The sequence below is a fragment of the Sebastes umbrosus genome, chromosome 11 (assembly GCF_015220745.1).
Source record: "Sebastes umbrosus isolate fSebUmb1 chromosome 11, fSebUmb1.pri, whole genome shotgun sequence".
NCBI lineage: Eukaryota > Metazoa > Chordata > Actinopteri > Perciformes > Sebastidae > Sebastes > Sebastes umbrosus.
The window spans coordinates 20093502-20110718 of record NC_051279.1 but is presented as its reverse complement, the minus strand read 5'-3'; the positions used below and the strand labels follow the sequence as shown (position 1 = coordinate 20110718).

Sequence of the window (17217 nt, the reverse complement as noted above, 5' to 3'; positions counted from 1 at the left end):
TTGAACCAGAACATAACACTAATGAGGTACCAACTTTGTTGACCAGAATACATTCATGAAGGGAAAAAAAACTGGAGCAAATTAATTTTTTTTTTTTACCTTTAATATCACAGAAAGTGCAACAAACAAGCTTCCATTATTAAATAAAATCAATGTGCTGCAGTCTTTATTTCCCTCTAAAGTTTGCTATGCTTTGTCTGAGAAGCACCAGATTCTGCAGGCTTTGAGGGGAGAACCCCCTTTTGACCTGGCCTACACTAAAATATGTAAAACAGTTCCCTCTGCTGGTCAATTAATATAATGAATGAAGTCTATAATAAGAAATAGACTATCAAGAGTATATCCTGTATCACTGTATGATACTAGAGAAAGAGATTCTAGACACAATCTTTTGTTAAATTATATTGTGATTATACATCACGGTGGAGAGTCCACATAACATTTTAATAATGTAAAATAATAGCAAGATAAATTAACCATTTATGATTCATATAATCAAATAAAACATATTAAAATAAAGCTTTCATAGACAGTCTTACATATAGAATAAATGGGCCATTTCCTTTTTCTGCTGTTCTGTGTTGTCTGACGGTTACGTCATATTTGTTGATTAGACTATAGCCTGTCTTACAATAAAGAAAACAGAAATATTTATCAAACAAGCAGTCCAAATTCAGGTGAATCACTTCCTATGGTGTCGGTACATGGAAGGCAACAATGTAGATTGATGGCATCTGGGTGCTCATTAAGAAATATACAATTCAGGGGAATTTATTTGTGTGGTGAAAATCACCTTACAGGCATAAATTCATTGAAGAGTAAAAACAAGTTTCAATAAAACTAAAACAAAATACATTAGAATAAAGCTTTGATCGACAGGTTCAGGGTCTGAAATGAACTTTTTTTCACTGTCTGCCACTGTGGCAGGCAAGTATTTTATTTTTTTGCCAGAACAAGGCTAGAACAAAGGTGCTGTAATTTATCAATACAATGTTCACCCCTTTTTGTAAAATAATTAGTGAACTGTTAGTTGTTTTTTTTATTTGTGAACAGATATAATTAGTGAAACATTATTTAAAAGTTTTCTGAATCTGCTCTTCTGATTTATAGAATATGATTTTACAGGGCAAACATTTCCAGAAGAATTAAATGTTCAGACTTAAGGCTGTGATAAATAATAAAATAATCATTTAACTAGTAATAATAATGGTCCAAAATGATGTAAAATGCTTAGTTTTAAGTCAAAAACCTTCAAATTTTCTTAGGAGAGGACCCCCAAACCCAATATCTCCTACTATCTTTTATTCATACATATCACAATATTCATAACCACAGTCATACAAAGAATAAGGAGGCCATTCCTTTCCTGTGGTTTAACGGTGTGTTGTCTAAGCGTTAAGAAATAACAGAAAACCTCAGGAACATAATTAACTCATAGTAACCATGTAGGTATTTATCACACTAAAACAGATCTGTTCTTTACAATTCCAGGTGTAGAAATCATTTGCAGTTACAGTATTTGTTTATTCATATCACAGATAACTTCATACCACAGTGTCACTAACTGACTTATCTTTGCTTCTGCTGATGACCGTAGACTTTTTGTTGGTGTAAGAGTGAGAAACCTCCTCCTGGAAGGCATTCTCCAAAACATTCAGGATGGATTTATGAACTATGTCTTTGAAATCTTGTCCCATGAACACATACAGCAGTGGGTTCAAGCCACTGTTGAGATAGGCCAGGCTCTTTGCTATAGGATACCCAATAGTGGTGACATGGTGTGATGTTTTGCTATCATAAGTAGGCCTGAAATCCCCCGTCCCAATTAAGTTCATGATGTGAAAGGGAGCCCAGCACAGGAAAAAAGTGGTGATAACTGCGGCGATGATCTTAAAGGGGCGACTTGACTGGCTGGCCAGGGTGCGGTTTCTTCTGATACGATGGATTATCACAGCATAACAGGAGACAATGACAGTGTAGGGGACAACAAATCCCAGGAGGAAGAGGGTGATGGTTATGGCCTCATCACGAAGCTGTATCACAGACGATGTTTCATTATCAGAAAGAGCAAAGTTGTTGAGGCAGTCGATGATTTTGTCATTATTAGATGACAGCCCAGTGTCCCTGAAGATGAAGTATGGAGTGCTGAGAATCAGAGCCAGTACCCAAACACCCAGACTCACAAAGGACGCCTTGCGTACACTTCGGTGGTTATTGGACCAGACGGGCCACACCACAGACACACATCTGTCCACACTGATCACCATCAGAATGTAGACACTGGCAAACATGTTCAGGAAGATTATAACGTAATGAAGTTTGCACATGAACTTGCCAAAAGGCCAGTGGGAATTCAAAGCTGTGTAGGTCACTCTCAGGGGCAGGAACGCTGTGAAGAGGAAGTCGGCCACAGCCAGGTTGAGGAACCAAACTGTGTGAACGGTTTTCTTCATCTTGAACCCGGTCACCCAGATAACCACTCCATTCCCGAGCACACCAAGGACAAAGGCCAGACAGTAAACAACGAGGGACATGATCTTGAGAGACTTTTTCAGCTCTGCATACTCGTTGTCGTCATACAAAGAGCCATTTGCATGAGATACATCTGTTGTATTGATGTGATAGAAAGGTGCAGTAGTAATTTTCTCCATTGTTGTCTTGAGACCTGCAATGACATCATGAAAAATAAATGAAAAATGTTTCTGAACTTTTTATGCCAGTCTCTTGTGCCAATTTAAAAAACGTCCTCTTTTATTTTGCGCATATAAAACAGGAGCCAAAGTTGATGAATTATCAGTCTACTCACATTAAACCACTTTATCCTTCTTAAACGAGAAACACAAATATATATATATATATATATATATATAGTTTACATTAGTTAAATTCAAAGGATGACATATTGTTGTTATAAGGATAACAGTTACCTTTCTCATTGATCATCAGTCGTTTGAGGATGTGTCTGCAGCACCAGTAAAGCCTCATGCTATTAATAAGACTCCTGATATGACGTCAGCGTCATCGAGGCGGGATCATATGTAGCACGCAGTAATTCATGACAAAAAATCATGAACTCTCAAAAATTCTTCTGACAAATTCCAGTTGTAATGCAAGTCCACTTTCTTTCGTTGATTATTATTAAGAATAATTATTGTTTATTTATATAATTTATTTGTTTAACACAACACACATGGGCCTAAAGATCTCTAATCAGTTTTTAGGTGGAACAAATGGTGGGGCAATCATATGTTCCTCTTTCTTAATCAGATTTCTTCTGAAATTTAGAAACACTGACGTGCAACTGATAGTTTCAAAACTGCGTGTCAGTTTGAACGAGCACAAAACTTTCTCCCAAACACTACTGGCATTACTTTATTATCAGTCAAATAAATAAATATACAACAGTATGGCCTTGGCTGAAATGTTCCCACAATTCACCCACAGATCTAATGTCGCCTCTTTTTAATTTAACAGTGACAAATGATGTAAAAAATATCTTTCACACAGAAAATTACATAATGAAATTATACAGGAGGATATAAATATTCTCATGAGTTTTTTCCCCCAAACTGTCCAAACTATTTCACTAATAAAATTAACACATTTTAACATAAATGTTACCTAATTGAGATTATCAGAACAATATCTATGCAGGGTGGACAAACATACTGGTAATAACTGACTTTGGCAAAAAAAGCATTCTCAAAACATTCAAAGAAAATCATAACGGACTAATGAGGTACCCACTTTGTTGACTAGAATACACTAATGAAGGGAAAAAAAGACTGGAGCAAATTAATTGATTTTCAACCTTTAATATCGCAGACAGTGCAACAAACCAGTTTGCAATATTAAATAAAATCACTCAATGTGCTGCAGTTTATAAAGTTTGCTGTGCTTGGTCTGAGAAGCACCAGATTCTGCAGGCGTTGAGGAGTGAACCCCCTTTTGACCTGGCCTACACTAAAATATGTAAAACATTTCCCTCTGCTGGTCAATTAATATAATGAAGGAAGTCTATAATAAGAAATAGACTATCAAGAGTATATCTGTATCACTGTATGATACTAGAGAAAGAGATTCCAGGCTCAATCTTTTGTTAAATTATATTGTGATTATACATCACGATGGAGAGTCCACATAACATTTTTATAATGTAAAATAATAGCAAGCAAAATAAACAATCATTTATGATTCAAATAATCAAATGAAATACAGAATAAGAATAAAGCTTTCATAGACAGTCTTCCATATAGAATAAATGGGCCATTCCCTTTTTCTGTTGTTCTGTGTTTTCTGACGGTTACGTCATATTTGTTGATTAGACTATAGCCTGTCCTTAAAATAAAGAAAACTGAAATATTTATCAAACAATCAGTCCAAATTCAGGCGAATCACTTCCTATGGTGTCGGTACATGGAAGGCAACAACATAGATTCATCTGAAGGCTGAGAAAATTAAGATTAATGTGAGATGCAGCTCAGCACTGTGTGTCAAGTTTTAATTAAGTTAATAATTGAGATTATCAGAACAATATCTATGCAGGGTGTAAAAGGATACTGGCAATAACTAACTTTGGTGAAAACAGCATTCTCAAAACATTCAAAGAAAATCATAACGGACTAATGAGGTACCCACTTTGTTGACTAGAATACACTAATGAAGGGAAAAATAGACTGGAGCAAACTAATTGATTTTCAACCTTTAATATCACAGAAAGTGCAACCAATCAGTTTGCAATAAAATCACTCAATGTGCTGCAGTCTTTATTGTGGGAATGCTGATTCAGCATTCCCAGTATTGTTCTTCTAAGTTTTATTCAACTTCTTCAATAATCATCTATTTCTTCCGTTCCGTTTTTTGGCCTTTAACTAGTCCTGCATACTTTCAGCTACAGAAACCGTACAACTATCAAAATATTCAGCTCTTTAAGGACATTAGTGCTATATCTTGACTTGTTTCAACTATTTATACTTTTTAAAATATTAAGCTTTTTCCACATTTTTTTTTACAATTTAACTCAATGGAGAAAATCTTCAAATCCTCTTGAACCTACTCCACTTTGAAATGCTACTGCTTCCGTATACTTTCAGCTACAGACTTCATTTAAACTTTAAACGGGTTACAAGTCTTTGAACTATTAAGCTATGATTCAGCTTTTTGATAACTTTTACAGTTTTTCATTTATCGCAGTTTACGTTTTATGAAAATTTTCAGACCATTTCAGATTTTATAATGGGTGTGTATTGCGTGGGTCATTAAGAGCTAGAGCGCGTGACATCATCGTTAGAGTGCAGGAAAGCTTTCCAATCTTTTGAAAATTTTCCGGACAAATTGCTCCGTAGCCCACAATTTTCCCTCTTAATAGAAAATGTTTTCATCAAATGTAGGAAATTTTGTGCCGGTCGCAGTCATGTAGCTATGGAATCAGTTTGACTTACACATTTGTCTCTAGGGTCCCAAAAGTGAGAGTAAGTCCAACAACAAGCCGCTCCATAGAGAGCAATGTTAAATCAGACGGCAAATGTCTGACGGAAAGTTGACAATTGCACTTTTCTAACCTGCTCCCATGATCCCATTTTTGACGCCACACACAAAAAAAAACGACATCAATGCGTTCGGCAGAGACGCTTCTCTCTGATGATGACATTATTTTGCCGATTCGACTCACGGTTTTGTCTGAGAGACACTTTTATGACATGTATGTCTCTGGTTAACTCCTATTATAAACTGTCTCTCTGAGGGTGCAGTGGAGATCGCCACGGCAACGTTTGATTGCTGCTAGACAGCTGATTCATATTAGCCAATCAGAGCAGGCTGACTAACACACACACACACACACACACACACACACACACAGAAGGTAACTGTATCTTAACAGGGAACTCAGGACAAGTTTTTTTTCAAAATAAAATCTCTATTGAGTAACTTTATCTACTATATTTTGTCTAACGACTTACAGTTTTAAAAGTTTTAGCTGCTACTACTACTACAACTATTACTAATACTACTACTGTTGTTGCTGCTACTACTACTACTACTGCTGCTGCTGCTTCTGTTCCTACTGATTCTACCACTACTACTACAGCTGCTGCTCCTTCTGCTACTAATACTACTACTACTACTACAGCTGCTGCTCCTTCTGCTACTAATACTACTACTACTACTACAGCTGCTGTTCCTTCTGCTACTAATACTACTATTACTACAACTCCTACTACTACTTTCCACCCAAATACCACTCACTGTGTAACAACTTATAGATTTTAAAGGTTCATTTCACCCAATACTACTCTCTCTCTCTCTCTCTGTCTCTGTTTGTGTTTAGCAATGCAGTTAATACTAATACTAATAACTAATACTAGTACTACTACAGCTGCTGCTCCTTCTGCTACTATTACTACTACTACTACTAATTCTACTACTACTAATACTATTACTACTACTACGATTACTACTACCATTGCTACTACTACTACTACTACTGCTTTTGCTACTACTACTACTACTACTACTACTACTACTACGATTACTACTACTATTGCTACTACTACTACTGCTTTTGCTACTAATACTACTACTACTACTAATACTACAGCTACTATTATTACTATTACTGTTACTGCTACTACTACTGCTACTATTACTACTGCTCCTGCAGCTGTTCCTACTGCCTCAACTACTACTATTACTACTACTACTACTGCACCTTCTGCTACTACTACTACTATTACTACAACTCCTACTACTACTTTCCACCCAAATACCACTTACTGTGTAACAACTTATAGATTTTAAAGGTTCATTTCACCCAATACTACTCTCTCTCTCTCTCTCTCTGTCTCTGTTTGTGTTTAGCAATGCAGTTCATCTGTCTGATATACATACAAAGCATTTCTTCTTTCCGCCTATTCAGGAAAATTCAAATTTACCACTTTTGACAGTATTACAGTTTAGCTTCCAGCTTTTCTAGCAATGTATTTCAGCTCTTAGCTTCTTTAGCTAATGCAGTTCAGCTTCCAACTCTGCCAGTTGTACATTTCATCTTCTAGGGTTTATAGCAGTGCAGTGCAATGCATTTGAGCTTTAACATTTTTAGGCAAGTCATCTCACATTTCTGCATTTTCAGCAAAGCTTTGCAATAAATTTCAGCTGTCAGCATTCCCACGCATTTTCAGCAGGAAATGCATTTTCTAGTTTCCCTCTAAAGTTTGCTGTGCTTGGTCTGAGAAGCACCAGATTCTGCAGGCGTTGAGGAGAGAACCCCCTTTTGACCTGGCCTACACTAAAATATGTAAAACAGTTCCCTCTGCTGGTCAATTAATATAATGAAGGAAGTCTATAATAAGAAATAGACTATCAAGAGTATATCTGTATCACTGTATGATACTAGAGAAAGAGAATCCAGGCTCAATCTTTTGTTAAATTATATTGTGATTATACATCACGGTGGAGAGTCCACATAACATTTTAATAATGTAAAATAATAGCAAGATAAATTAACAATCATTTATGATTCATTTAATCAAATCAAATATATTAGTAAAAAGCTTTCATATACAGTCTTACATATAATGGGCCATTTCATTTTTCTGTTGTTCTGTGTTTTCTGACGGTTACGTCATATTTGTTGATTAGACTATAGGCTGTCCTTACAATAAAGAAAACAGAAATATTTATCAAACTAGCAGTCCAAATTCAGGTGAATCACTTCCTATGGTGTCGGTACATGGAAGGCAACAATGTAGATTGATGGCATCTGGGTGCTCATTAAGAAATATACAATTCAGGGGAATTTGTGTGGTGAAAATCACCTTACAGGCCAAAGGAGCAAAATCAAAATACAAAATCTACATCCAAAAATGGTGCAGATATAAACAACTGGGACTTGTATTGTGTGCGTGTTTTCTTTGCTGTTGTGTAAGTGACAGATGGAAAAAAACACAAAGCTCCCTTTGTCGACCAGACTTTATTTTTTCCTGCTGCTTGTGTTGCACAAATTTAACCATAAACTCATATAATACCTATTTTGAAACAACTGCTGGGTTCCTTTTTTTTCCAGGAAATGTCATTTTACAATTTATTATCTACAAACCGAATCATTAATTTAAAGATTCATTGAAGAGTAAAAACAAGTTTCAAATAAAACTAAAACAAAATACATTAGAATAAAGCTTTGATCGACAGGTTCAGGGTCTGAAATGAACTTTTTTCACTGCTGCTGTAATTTATCAATACAATGTTCACGTCCTTTTTGTAAAATAATTAGTGAACTGTTAGATTTTTTTTTTTATTTGTGAACAGATATAATTAGTGAAACATTATTTAAAAGTTTTCTGAATCTGCTCTTCTGATTTATAGAATATGATTTTACCGGGCAAACACTTCCAGAAGAATTAAATGTTCAGACTTAAGGCTGTGATAAATAATAAAATAATCATTTAACCAGTAATAATAATGGTCCAAAATAATGTAAAATGCTTAGTTTTAAGTCAAAAACCTTCAAATTTTCTTAGGGGAGGACCCCAAACCCAATATCTCCTAGTATCTTTTATTCATACATATCACAATATTCATAACCACAGTCATACAGAGAATAAGGAGGCCATTCCTTTCCTGTGGTTTAACTGTGTGTTGTCTAAGTGTTAAGAAATAACAGAAAACCTTAGGATCATAATTAGCTCATAGTAACCATGTAGGTATTTATCACACTAAAACAGATCTGTTCTTTACAATTCCAGGTGTAGAAATCATTTACAGTTACAGTATTTGTTTATTCATATCATGGATAACTTCATACCACAGTGTCACCAACTAACTTATCTTTGCTTCTGCTGATGACCGTAGACTTTTTGTTGGTGTGAGAGCGAGAAATCTCTTCCTGGAAGGCATTCTCCAAAACCTTCAGGATGGATTTATGAATTCTGTCTTTGAAATCTTGTCCCATGAACACATACAGCAGTGGGTTCAAGCCACTGTTGAGAAAGGCCAGGCTCCTTACTATAGGAACACCAAGAGTGGTGACATGGTGTAATGTTTCGCTATCATAAGTAGGCCTGAAATCCCCCGTCCCAATTAAGTTTGTGATGTGAAAGGGAGCCCAACACAGGAAAAAAGTGGTGATAACTGCGGCGATGATTTTAAAGGGGCGACTTGACTGGCTGGCCAGGGTGCGGTTTCTTCTGATACGATGGATTATCACAGCATAACAGGAGACAATGACAGTGAAGGGGACAACAAATCCCAGGAGGAAGAGGGTGATGGTTATGGCTTCATCACGAAGCTGTATCACAGACGATGTTTCATTATCAGAAAGAGCATAGTTGTTGAGACAGTCGAGGATTTTGTCATCGTTAGATGACGGTTTAGTGTCCCTGAAGATGAAGTATGGAGTGCTGAGAATCAGAGCCAGTACCCAAACACCCAGACTCACACAGGACGCCTTGCGTACACTTCGGTGGTTATTGGCCCAGACGGGCCACACCACAGACACACATCTGTCCACACTGATCACCATCAGAATGTAGACACTGGCAAACATGTTCAGGAAGATTATAACGTAATGAAGTTTGCACATGACCTTGCCAAAAGGCCAGTGGAAATCCAAAGCCATGTAGGTCACTCTCAGGGGCAGGAACGCTGTGAAGAGGAAGTCGGCCACAGCCAGGTTGAGGAACCAAACTGTGTGAACGGTTTTCTTCATCTTGAACCCGGCCACCCAGATAACCACTCCATTCCCGAGCACACCAAGGACAAAGGCCAGACAGTAAACAATGAGGGACATGATCTTGACAGACTTTTTCAGCTCTGCATACTCGTTGTCGTCATACAAAGAGCCATTTGCATGAGATACATCTGTTGTATTGATGTGATAGAAAGGTGCAGTAGTAATTTTCTCCATTGTTGTCTTGAGACCTGCAATGACATCATGAAAAATAAATGAAAAATGTTTCTGAACTTTTCACGCAAGTCTCTTGTGCCAATTTAAAAAAAGTCTTCTTTTTTTTGCGCATATAAAACAGGAGCCAAAGTTGATGAATTATCAGAGTCTACTCACACTAAACCACTTTATCCTTCCTAAACGAGAAGTAGGTTAGTTTAAACACACACATACATAAACATATATATATATAGTTTACATTAGTTAAATTCAAAGGATGACATATTGTTGTTATAAGGATAACAGTTACCTTTCTCAATGATCATCAGTCGTTTGAGGATGTGTCTGCAGCACCAGTAAAGCCTCATGCTACTAATAAGACTCCTGATATGACGTCAGCATCATCGAGGCGGGACCATATGTAGCACGCAGTAATTCATGAGAAAAATCATGAATTCTCAAAAAGTCTTATGACAAATTCCCGTTGTACTGCAAGTCCACTTTTTTAGGTGGAAAAAATGGTGGGGCAATCACATGTTACTCTTTCTAAATCCGATTTCCTCTGAAATTTAGACACACTGACGTGCAACTGATAGTTTCGAAACTGTGTCTGTTTGAATGAGCACAAAACCTTCTCTCAAACGCTACTGATGGTACTTTATTATCAATCAAACTAATCAAATAAATACACAACAGTATGTTCTCATGAGTATTTTCCCCCAAACTGGCCAAACTATTTCACTAATAAAATGAACACATGTTAACATAAATGTTACCTAATTGAGATTATCAGAAAAATATCTATCCAGGTTGTAAAAAGATACTGGTAATAACTGACTTTGGCAAAAAAAGCATTCTCAAAACATTCAAAGAAAATCATAACGGACTAATGAGGTACCCACTTTGTTGACTAGAATACACTAATGAAGGGAAAAAAAGACTGGAGCAAACTAATTAATTTTCTACCTTTAATATCACAAACAGTGCAACAAATCAGTTTGCATTATTAAATAAAATCAGTCAATGTGCAGCAGTCTTTATTTCCCTCTAGAGTTTGCTGTGCTTGGTCTGAGAAGCACCAGATTCTGCAGGCGTTGAGGGGAGAACCCCCTTTTGACCTAGCCTACACTAAAATATGTAAAACAGTTCCCTCTGCTGGTTAATTGATATAATGAAGGAAGTCTATAATAAGAAATAGGCAAGTATATATAATAGAGTATATCCTGTATCACTGTATGATACTAGAGAAAGAGATTCCAGGCACAATCTTTTGTTAAATTATATTGTGATTATCAAAAAACATTTTGAGATTTCTGCAGGAATTGCATTTTTCGGCGATTGGATAGCGAGCATTTCTGTTCTGGAAACTGTTAAGAAACCCTCTTATTGAAAGCCATCCATCCTCTGGATGCTCTAGGTCTCTAGTTTGTGGCTGTAAAGTTTCATGAGGCTGTGATTATCCTATAGGTCACCACAGGCCATTTTATACAGTGAGGTCAAGTTTAAAAAAATGGTCTAAAGTTAAATGAAATGGCTACTACTGGGACTAACATCATCGCACATGAAAACAATTAGGCCATTCCTTTCCTGTGGTTTAACTGTGTGTTGTCTAAGCGTTAAGAAATAACAGAAACCCTCAGGAACATAATTAGCTCATAGTAACCATGTCGGTATTTATCACACTAAAAAAGATCTGTTCTTTACAATTACAGGTGTAGAAATCATTTACAGTTACAGTATTTGTTTATTCATATCATGGATAACTTCATACCACAGTGTCACCAACTAACTTATCTTTGCTTTTGCTGATGACCGTAGACTTTTTGTATGTGTGAGAGCGAGAAATCTCATCCTGGAAGGCATTCTCCAAAACATTCAGGATGGATTTATGAACTCTGTCTTTGAAATCTTGTCCCATGAACACATACAGCAGTGGGTTCAAGCCACTGTTGAGAAAGGCCAGGCTCCTTACTATAGGAACACCAATAGTGGTGACATGGTGTAATGTTTCGCTATCATAAGTAGGCCTGAAATCCTCCGTCCCAATTAAGTTCATGATGTGAAAGGGAGCCCAACACAGGAAAAAAGTGGTGATAACTGCGGCGATGATCTTAAAGGGGCGACTTGACTGGCTGGCCAGGGTGCGGTTTCTTCTGATACGATGGATTATCACAGCATAACAGGAGACAATGACAGTGAAGGGGACAACAAATCCCAGGAGGAAGAGGGTGATGGTTATGGCTTCATCACGAAGCTGTATCACAGACGATGTTTCATTATCAGAAAGAGCATAGTTGTTGAGACAGTCGAGGATTTTGTCATTGTTAGATGACGGTTTAGTGTCCCTGAAGATGAAGTATGGAGTGCTGAGAATCAGAGCCAGTACCCAAACACCCAGACTCACACAGGACGCCTTGCGTACACTTCGGTGGTTATTGGACCAGACGGGCCACACCACAGACACACATCTGTCCACACTGATCACCATCAGAATGTAGACACTGGCAAACATGTTCAGGAAGATTATAACGTAATGAAGTTTGCACATGACCTTGCCAAAAGGCCAGTGGAAATCCAAAGCCATGTAGGTCACTCTCAGGGGCAGGAACGCTGTGAAGAGGAAGTCGGCCACAGCCAGGTTGAGGAACCAAACTGTGTTAACGGTTTTCTTCATCTTGAACCCGGTCACCCAGATAACCACTCCATTCCCGAGCACACCAAGGACAAAGGCCAGACAGTAAACAACGAGGGACATGATCTTGACAGACTTTTTCAGCTCTGCATTCTCCTTGTCGTCATACAAAGAGCCATTTGCATGAGATACATCTGTTGTATTGATGTGATAGAAAGGTGCAGTAGTAATTTTCTCCATTGTTGTCTTGAGACCTGCAATGACATCATGAAAAATAAATGAAAAATGTTTCTGAACTTTTCATGCAAGTCTCTTGTGCTAATTTAAAAAACGTCTTCTTTTTTTTGCACATATAAAACATGAGCCAGAGTTGATGAATTTTCAGAGTCTACTCACACTAATCCACTTTATCCTTCCTAAACGAGAATTAGGTTAGTTTAAACACACACACACATATACATATATATATATATAGTTTACATTAGTTAAATTCAAAGGATGACATATTGTTGTTATAAGGATAACAGTTACCTTTCTCATTGATCATCAGTCGTTTGAGGATGTGTCTGCATCACCAGTAAAGCCTCATGCTATTAATAAGACTCCTGATATGACGTCAGCGTCATCGAGGCGGGACCATATGTAGCACGCAGTAATTCATGACAAAAATCATGAATTCTCAAAAATTCTCATGACAAATTCCAGTTGTTCTGCAAGTCCACTTTCTTTCATAGATTATTATTAAGAATAATTTTTTTTTTATTTATTTAATTTATTTGTTTCACACAACACACATGGGCCTAAAGATCTCTAAACAGTTCTTAGGTAGAAAAAATGGTGGGGCAATCACACGTTACTCTTTTTTAGACAAATATTTTCTGAAATTTAGAAACACTGACGTGCAACTGATAGTTTAGAAACTGCGTGTCAGTTTGAACGAGCACAAAACTTTCTCCCAAACACTACTTGCAGTACTTTATTATCAATCAAATAAATAAATATACAACAGTATGGCCTTGGCTGAAATGTTCCCACAATTCACTCACAGTTCTAATGTCGCCTCTTTTTAATTTAAAAGTGACAGATGATGTAAACAATATCTTTCACACAGAAAATTACATAATGAAATTATACAGGAGGATATAAATATTCTCATGAGTTTTTTCCCCCAAACAGCAATCACACTGTGTATTCAAACCTTAGACACAGTATTAGATAGATAGATAGATAGATAGATAGATAAATAGATAGATAGATAGATAGATAGATAGATAGATAGATAGATAGACAGCTTAATCTATCCCAAGTCAGACAACAACAAACAAACAACAAAAACACAGTATTTACAATACACCAATAAATAAATAACATCATAAGAAGCCCTTTGAGACATAATCAACAGCTGAGAGGTACCATGGATCTAGATATCAGGTTATGATCCGATTGTCCAAGAGGGGGAAGCAACTTCGAAACGAAACTCTCCTTAATGTTCGTATAAAACAGATCGATAGTTTTATCGCCCCTAGTAGGGCATGACACCATTTGTTTAAAAGAGGGTAGGGTGGCAGAGAGGGAGCAGTGATTCAAATCCCCGTTGATAATAACCAACGTCTGGAGAGGAGCGTTGCAGATCATGGGTGACTCTTGATATTGTCTCTGTAGCCAGCATTGCGTTACCCGATGGGGGAATGTAAACTGCTTGGACAATCACATGAGAAAATTCCCTGGGCAAGTAGCAGGGTTGGCAACTCACCACAAGCAGCTCAATGTTTGTGTCACATACTCTCTCCTTCACTGTAACATGACCAGGATGACACCACCGATCATTAATGTAAAGTCAAACACCTCCACCCTGTTTTTTGCCGTCCCTCGCTGGGTCTCTGTCCATCCTGTGTAGTGAAAAACATTCCATTTTCACATGAGACTCTGGTATCCTGTCAGACAGCCAAGTCAGCGTAAAACACAGTAGGCTGCTCTGTCGGTATAGGTCAGGGGTCATTAACCTGTGGCTCTGGAGCCACATGCGGCTCTTTAGCTCCTCTCCAGTGGCTCCCTGTGGATTCTTAAAAATGGAAATGAATAACTGTTTTTTGTTTACATTTTCATTTGTATTTATTATTGTTGTAGGTCTATGGTACGACTGTATGACGGAGTATTAGGGCCACATTGAGGAAAAAAAAAAAAAAATCAGAGATTTCGAGAATAAAGTCAAAATATTATGAGAATAAAGTCATAATATTATAAAGTAGTAATTTTATGTGTTATTTTCTTTTTTCTCGTAAATTTATGACTTTATTCTCGTAATATTACAACTTTTTTTTCTCATAAAGTTATGACTTTTTCTCGTAATATTCTGACTTTATTCTGTAAATCTCAGATGTTTTTTCCCCAAATGTGGCCCTAATACTCCGTAGTACATTTTCACTTTGGCCCTCACTGCAATAGACTTATATACTATATACTTAGACTATAAACTGTGTTTCCTTCATCACAATGATCAAATGTTTTGCGGCTCCAGACAGATTTTCTTTTTTTTGTTTTTGCCTAAAATGGCTCTTTTGATAGTAAAGGTTGTTGACCCCTGGTATAGGCGATCATACTTCAAGTACGCTGTCAACTCATCCGCCTTATTAACCAAGGAGTGCACATTCCCCATAATAACAGAGGGCAGCACGGGTTTGTACCCCCACCGATTGTTCCTGGCCGAGACCCCTCCTCTGCGGCCTCTCTTCCTCTCTCTAGTCTTGCTCCTGATCTCCGACAAGTCGACATCGAGATCCAGTCCATCTGATGCAGGTGTGGCCCGGGCCCAACAGCCAATGGCAAGGCCGCAACTTTAAAGTACCAGTTAGATTTACAATTAATGTTTTTGCTTAGAGCCGACAACGCCACCTAGGAAATACTTGGAGCCTAGGACTCTGATAAATTCAGGTTCTTTTACATCAGGGGAGCAGAGTTAAAAACACAGGCAGAAGTTTAAATCAATTTAAAACCAGATTTATTGCAATTAAAATAGCATGGGTCTAAAAATGAATGATTAATCTAAAAGCTAAAAGGAATAAAATGTTACTAGCAACAAGGTTAAAAACTCTATAAAAAGTCCAGTCCAATCAAGTCCAATCCGGCTCTTTAATCCAGTTCAGTCCAATCTAGTCCAGTCCAATCCAGCGATCCTCCTCGTGTCGGCGTCTTAGCTCCTCCCGTACTCCAACAGCCGTCTGCCCGTCTCGGCCGTCTCTCCAGCACCGTCCGAAACTATGAAATAACAAGAGACCAGGACCAGTAGTGTGTTCTCCACTACTTTGCTATCACAACTCCAGATAAAAGCTATCCTGGTCTGTTTTCAGTGTGTCCGCCACGTAAATGTACCAAAGGGTACTTACGTTTTTTGAGTGAATCTGCGTTGGCGGACACGGTCTGCTGCATGTAGTCTCACGGGACTCTCAGGTCACTGGGCTGGTAGGTAGTAGCAGGAGGGCTTTTCTGCTGCACTGCTGTCTCTGACTGAAGATCTCCTTCTGCTGCAAGCCGTTCTCTCCTTTTGTGTCCTCTCCACCTGTGCTGCATCCTGCTAATTGCAGGCTCTCCGCCACACCTGCTGCTCCTCTCCTAATCAGTCTTTGATTGGGGGTGTGGCTGTCCATGGGTCTCATTCCAGTTCATGACTTCTTAAAAACACTTCAATTTACGTACTAAAAGCAATCAAAACAACCAACATGCAGGGATAAAACACAATAGAATAAAAACCATAAAACATGCAAAATAGAATAAAATCAACCATAAAACATAAATCATGCATAAGTCATTTTTGACCCTGTCACACACAAGCCTAGGTTATCAGTCCTTCCTGTCAGCATCACATGTTACTCTTTCTCAATCATATTTCCTCTGAAATTTAGAAACACTGATGTACAACTGATATCTTTACTTTGGAAATGACATGTCAGTTTGAACAAGCAGAAAACTTCCCCCCAAACACTACTAGCAGTACTTTATTATCAGTCAAATAAAAAAATACACATCGATTGGTATGGCCTTGGCTGAAATGTTCCCACAATTCACTCACAGATCTAATGTCGCCTCTTATTAATTTAACAGTGACGGATGATTTAAAAAATATCTTTCACACAGAAAATAACATTGTGAAATTATACAGGAGGATCTAAATGTTCTCATGAGTTTTTCCCCCAAACTGTCCAAACTATTTCACTAATAAAATGAACACATTTTAATATAAATGTTACCTAATGGAAATTATCAGAACAATATCAATTCAGGGTGTAAAAAGATACTGGTAATAACTGACTTTGGCAAAAAAAGCATTCTCAAAATATTCAAAGAAAATCATAACGGACTAATTGTCATGATTTCACCTTGGCAGTCTAGTTTTCCTTGTGTTTCCTCTTTTTCCCTGCCCTTTTGTCTCTGTGTGTTTTTCCCTGTTTGTCTAGTCTGTCAGTGTGTTGGGAGGTGTGGCTTTCCTCCTCCTCCTTCTCCTGGTCAGGCACTGCTGGAGCAGCTGACAGCAATTAACCTCATCACACACACCTGCAGTATATCTACCCTGGTCTTCCTGCCAGTCATCGCCAGATCGTTCTGTTGCCCTCAGTGGTACAAGACATATTCAGGCCCTCTTAGTAAATTGCTCTTGACTTTGCTTATGTTCGTGTTTTGGGATTTTTGGACTCACCTTGTTTTGTTCTTT

At 37.6% G+C, this 17217-nt stretch overlaps 3 protein-coding genes across 3 annotated transcripts; all 3 read right to left on the bottom strand.

Moving 5' to 3' along the window:
• Positions 1-1218: 1218 nt before the first annotated feature.
• LOC119497579 (chemokine-like receptor 1) lies at positions 1219-2807 on the bottom strand. Its single transcript, XM_037785807.1, has one exon. The coding sequence runs from the start codon at positions 2649-2651 to the stop codon at positions 1545-1547; it is 1107 nt and encodes a 368-aa protein (XP_037641735.1). The 5' UTR covers positions 2652-2807; the 3' UTR covers positions 1219-1544.
• A 5690-nt stretch (positions 2808-8497) lies between these two features.
• LOC119497598 (chemokine-like receptor 1) lies at positions 8498-9919 on the bottom strand. The gene has a single exon (XM_037785833.1). It carries the CDS (start codon positions 9899-9901, stop codon positions 8795-8797), a length of 1107 nt encoding a protein of 368 aa, XP_037641761.1. The 5' UTR covers positions 9902-9919; the 3' UTR covers positions 8498-8794.
• A 1580-nt stretch (positions 9920-11499) lies between these two features.
• LOC119497601 (chemokine-like receptor 1) lies at positions 11500-12758 on the bottom strand. The gene has a single exon (XM_037785836.1). The coding sequence runs from the start codon at positions 12750-12752 to the stop codon at positions 11646-11648; it is 1107 nt and encodes a 368-aa protein (XP_037641764.1). The 5' UTR covers positions 12753-12758; the 3' UTR covers positions 11500-11645.
• Between the last annotated feature and the right edge of the window lie 4459 nt (positions 12759-17217).

Excerpts from the sequence above, each read along its gene's own strand:
- LOC119497579 (XM_037785807.1), bottom strand. The coding sequence starts at position 2,651 with ATGGAGAAAATTACTACTGCACCTTTCTATCACATCAATACAACAGAT.
- LOC119497598 (XM_037785833.1), bottom strand. The coding sequence starts at position 9,901 with ATGGAGAAAATTACTACTGCACCTTTCTATCACATCAATACAACAGAT.
- LOC119497601 (XM_037785836.1), bottom strand. The coding sequence starts at position 12,752 with ATGGAGAAAATTACTACTGCACCTTTCTATCACATCAATACAACAGAT.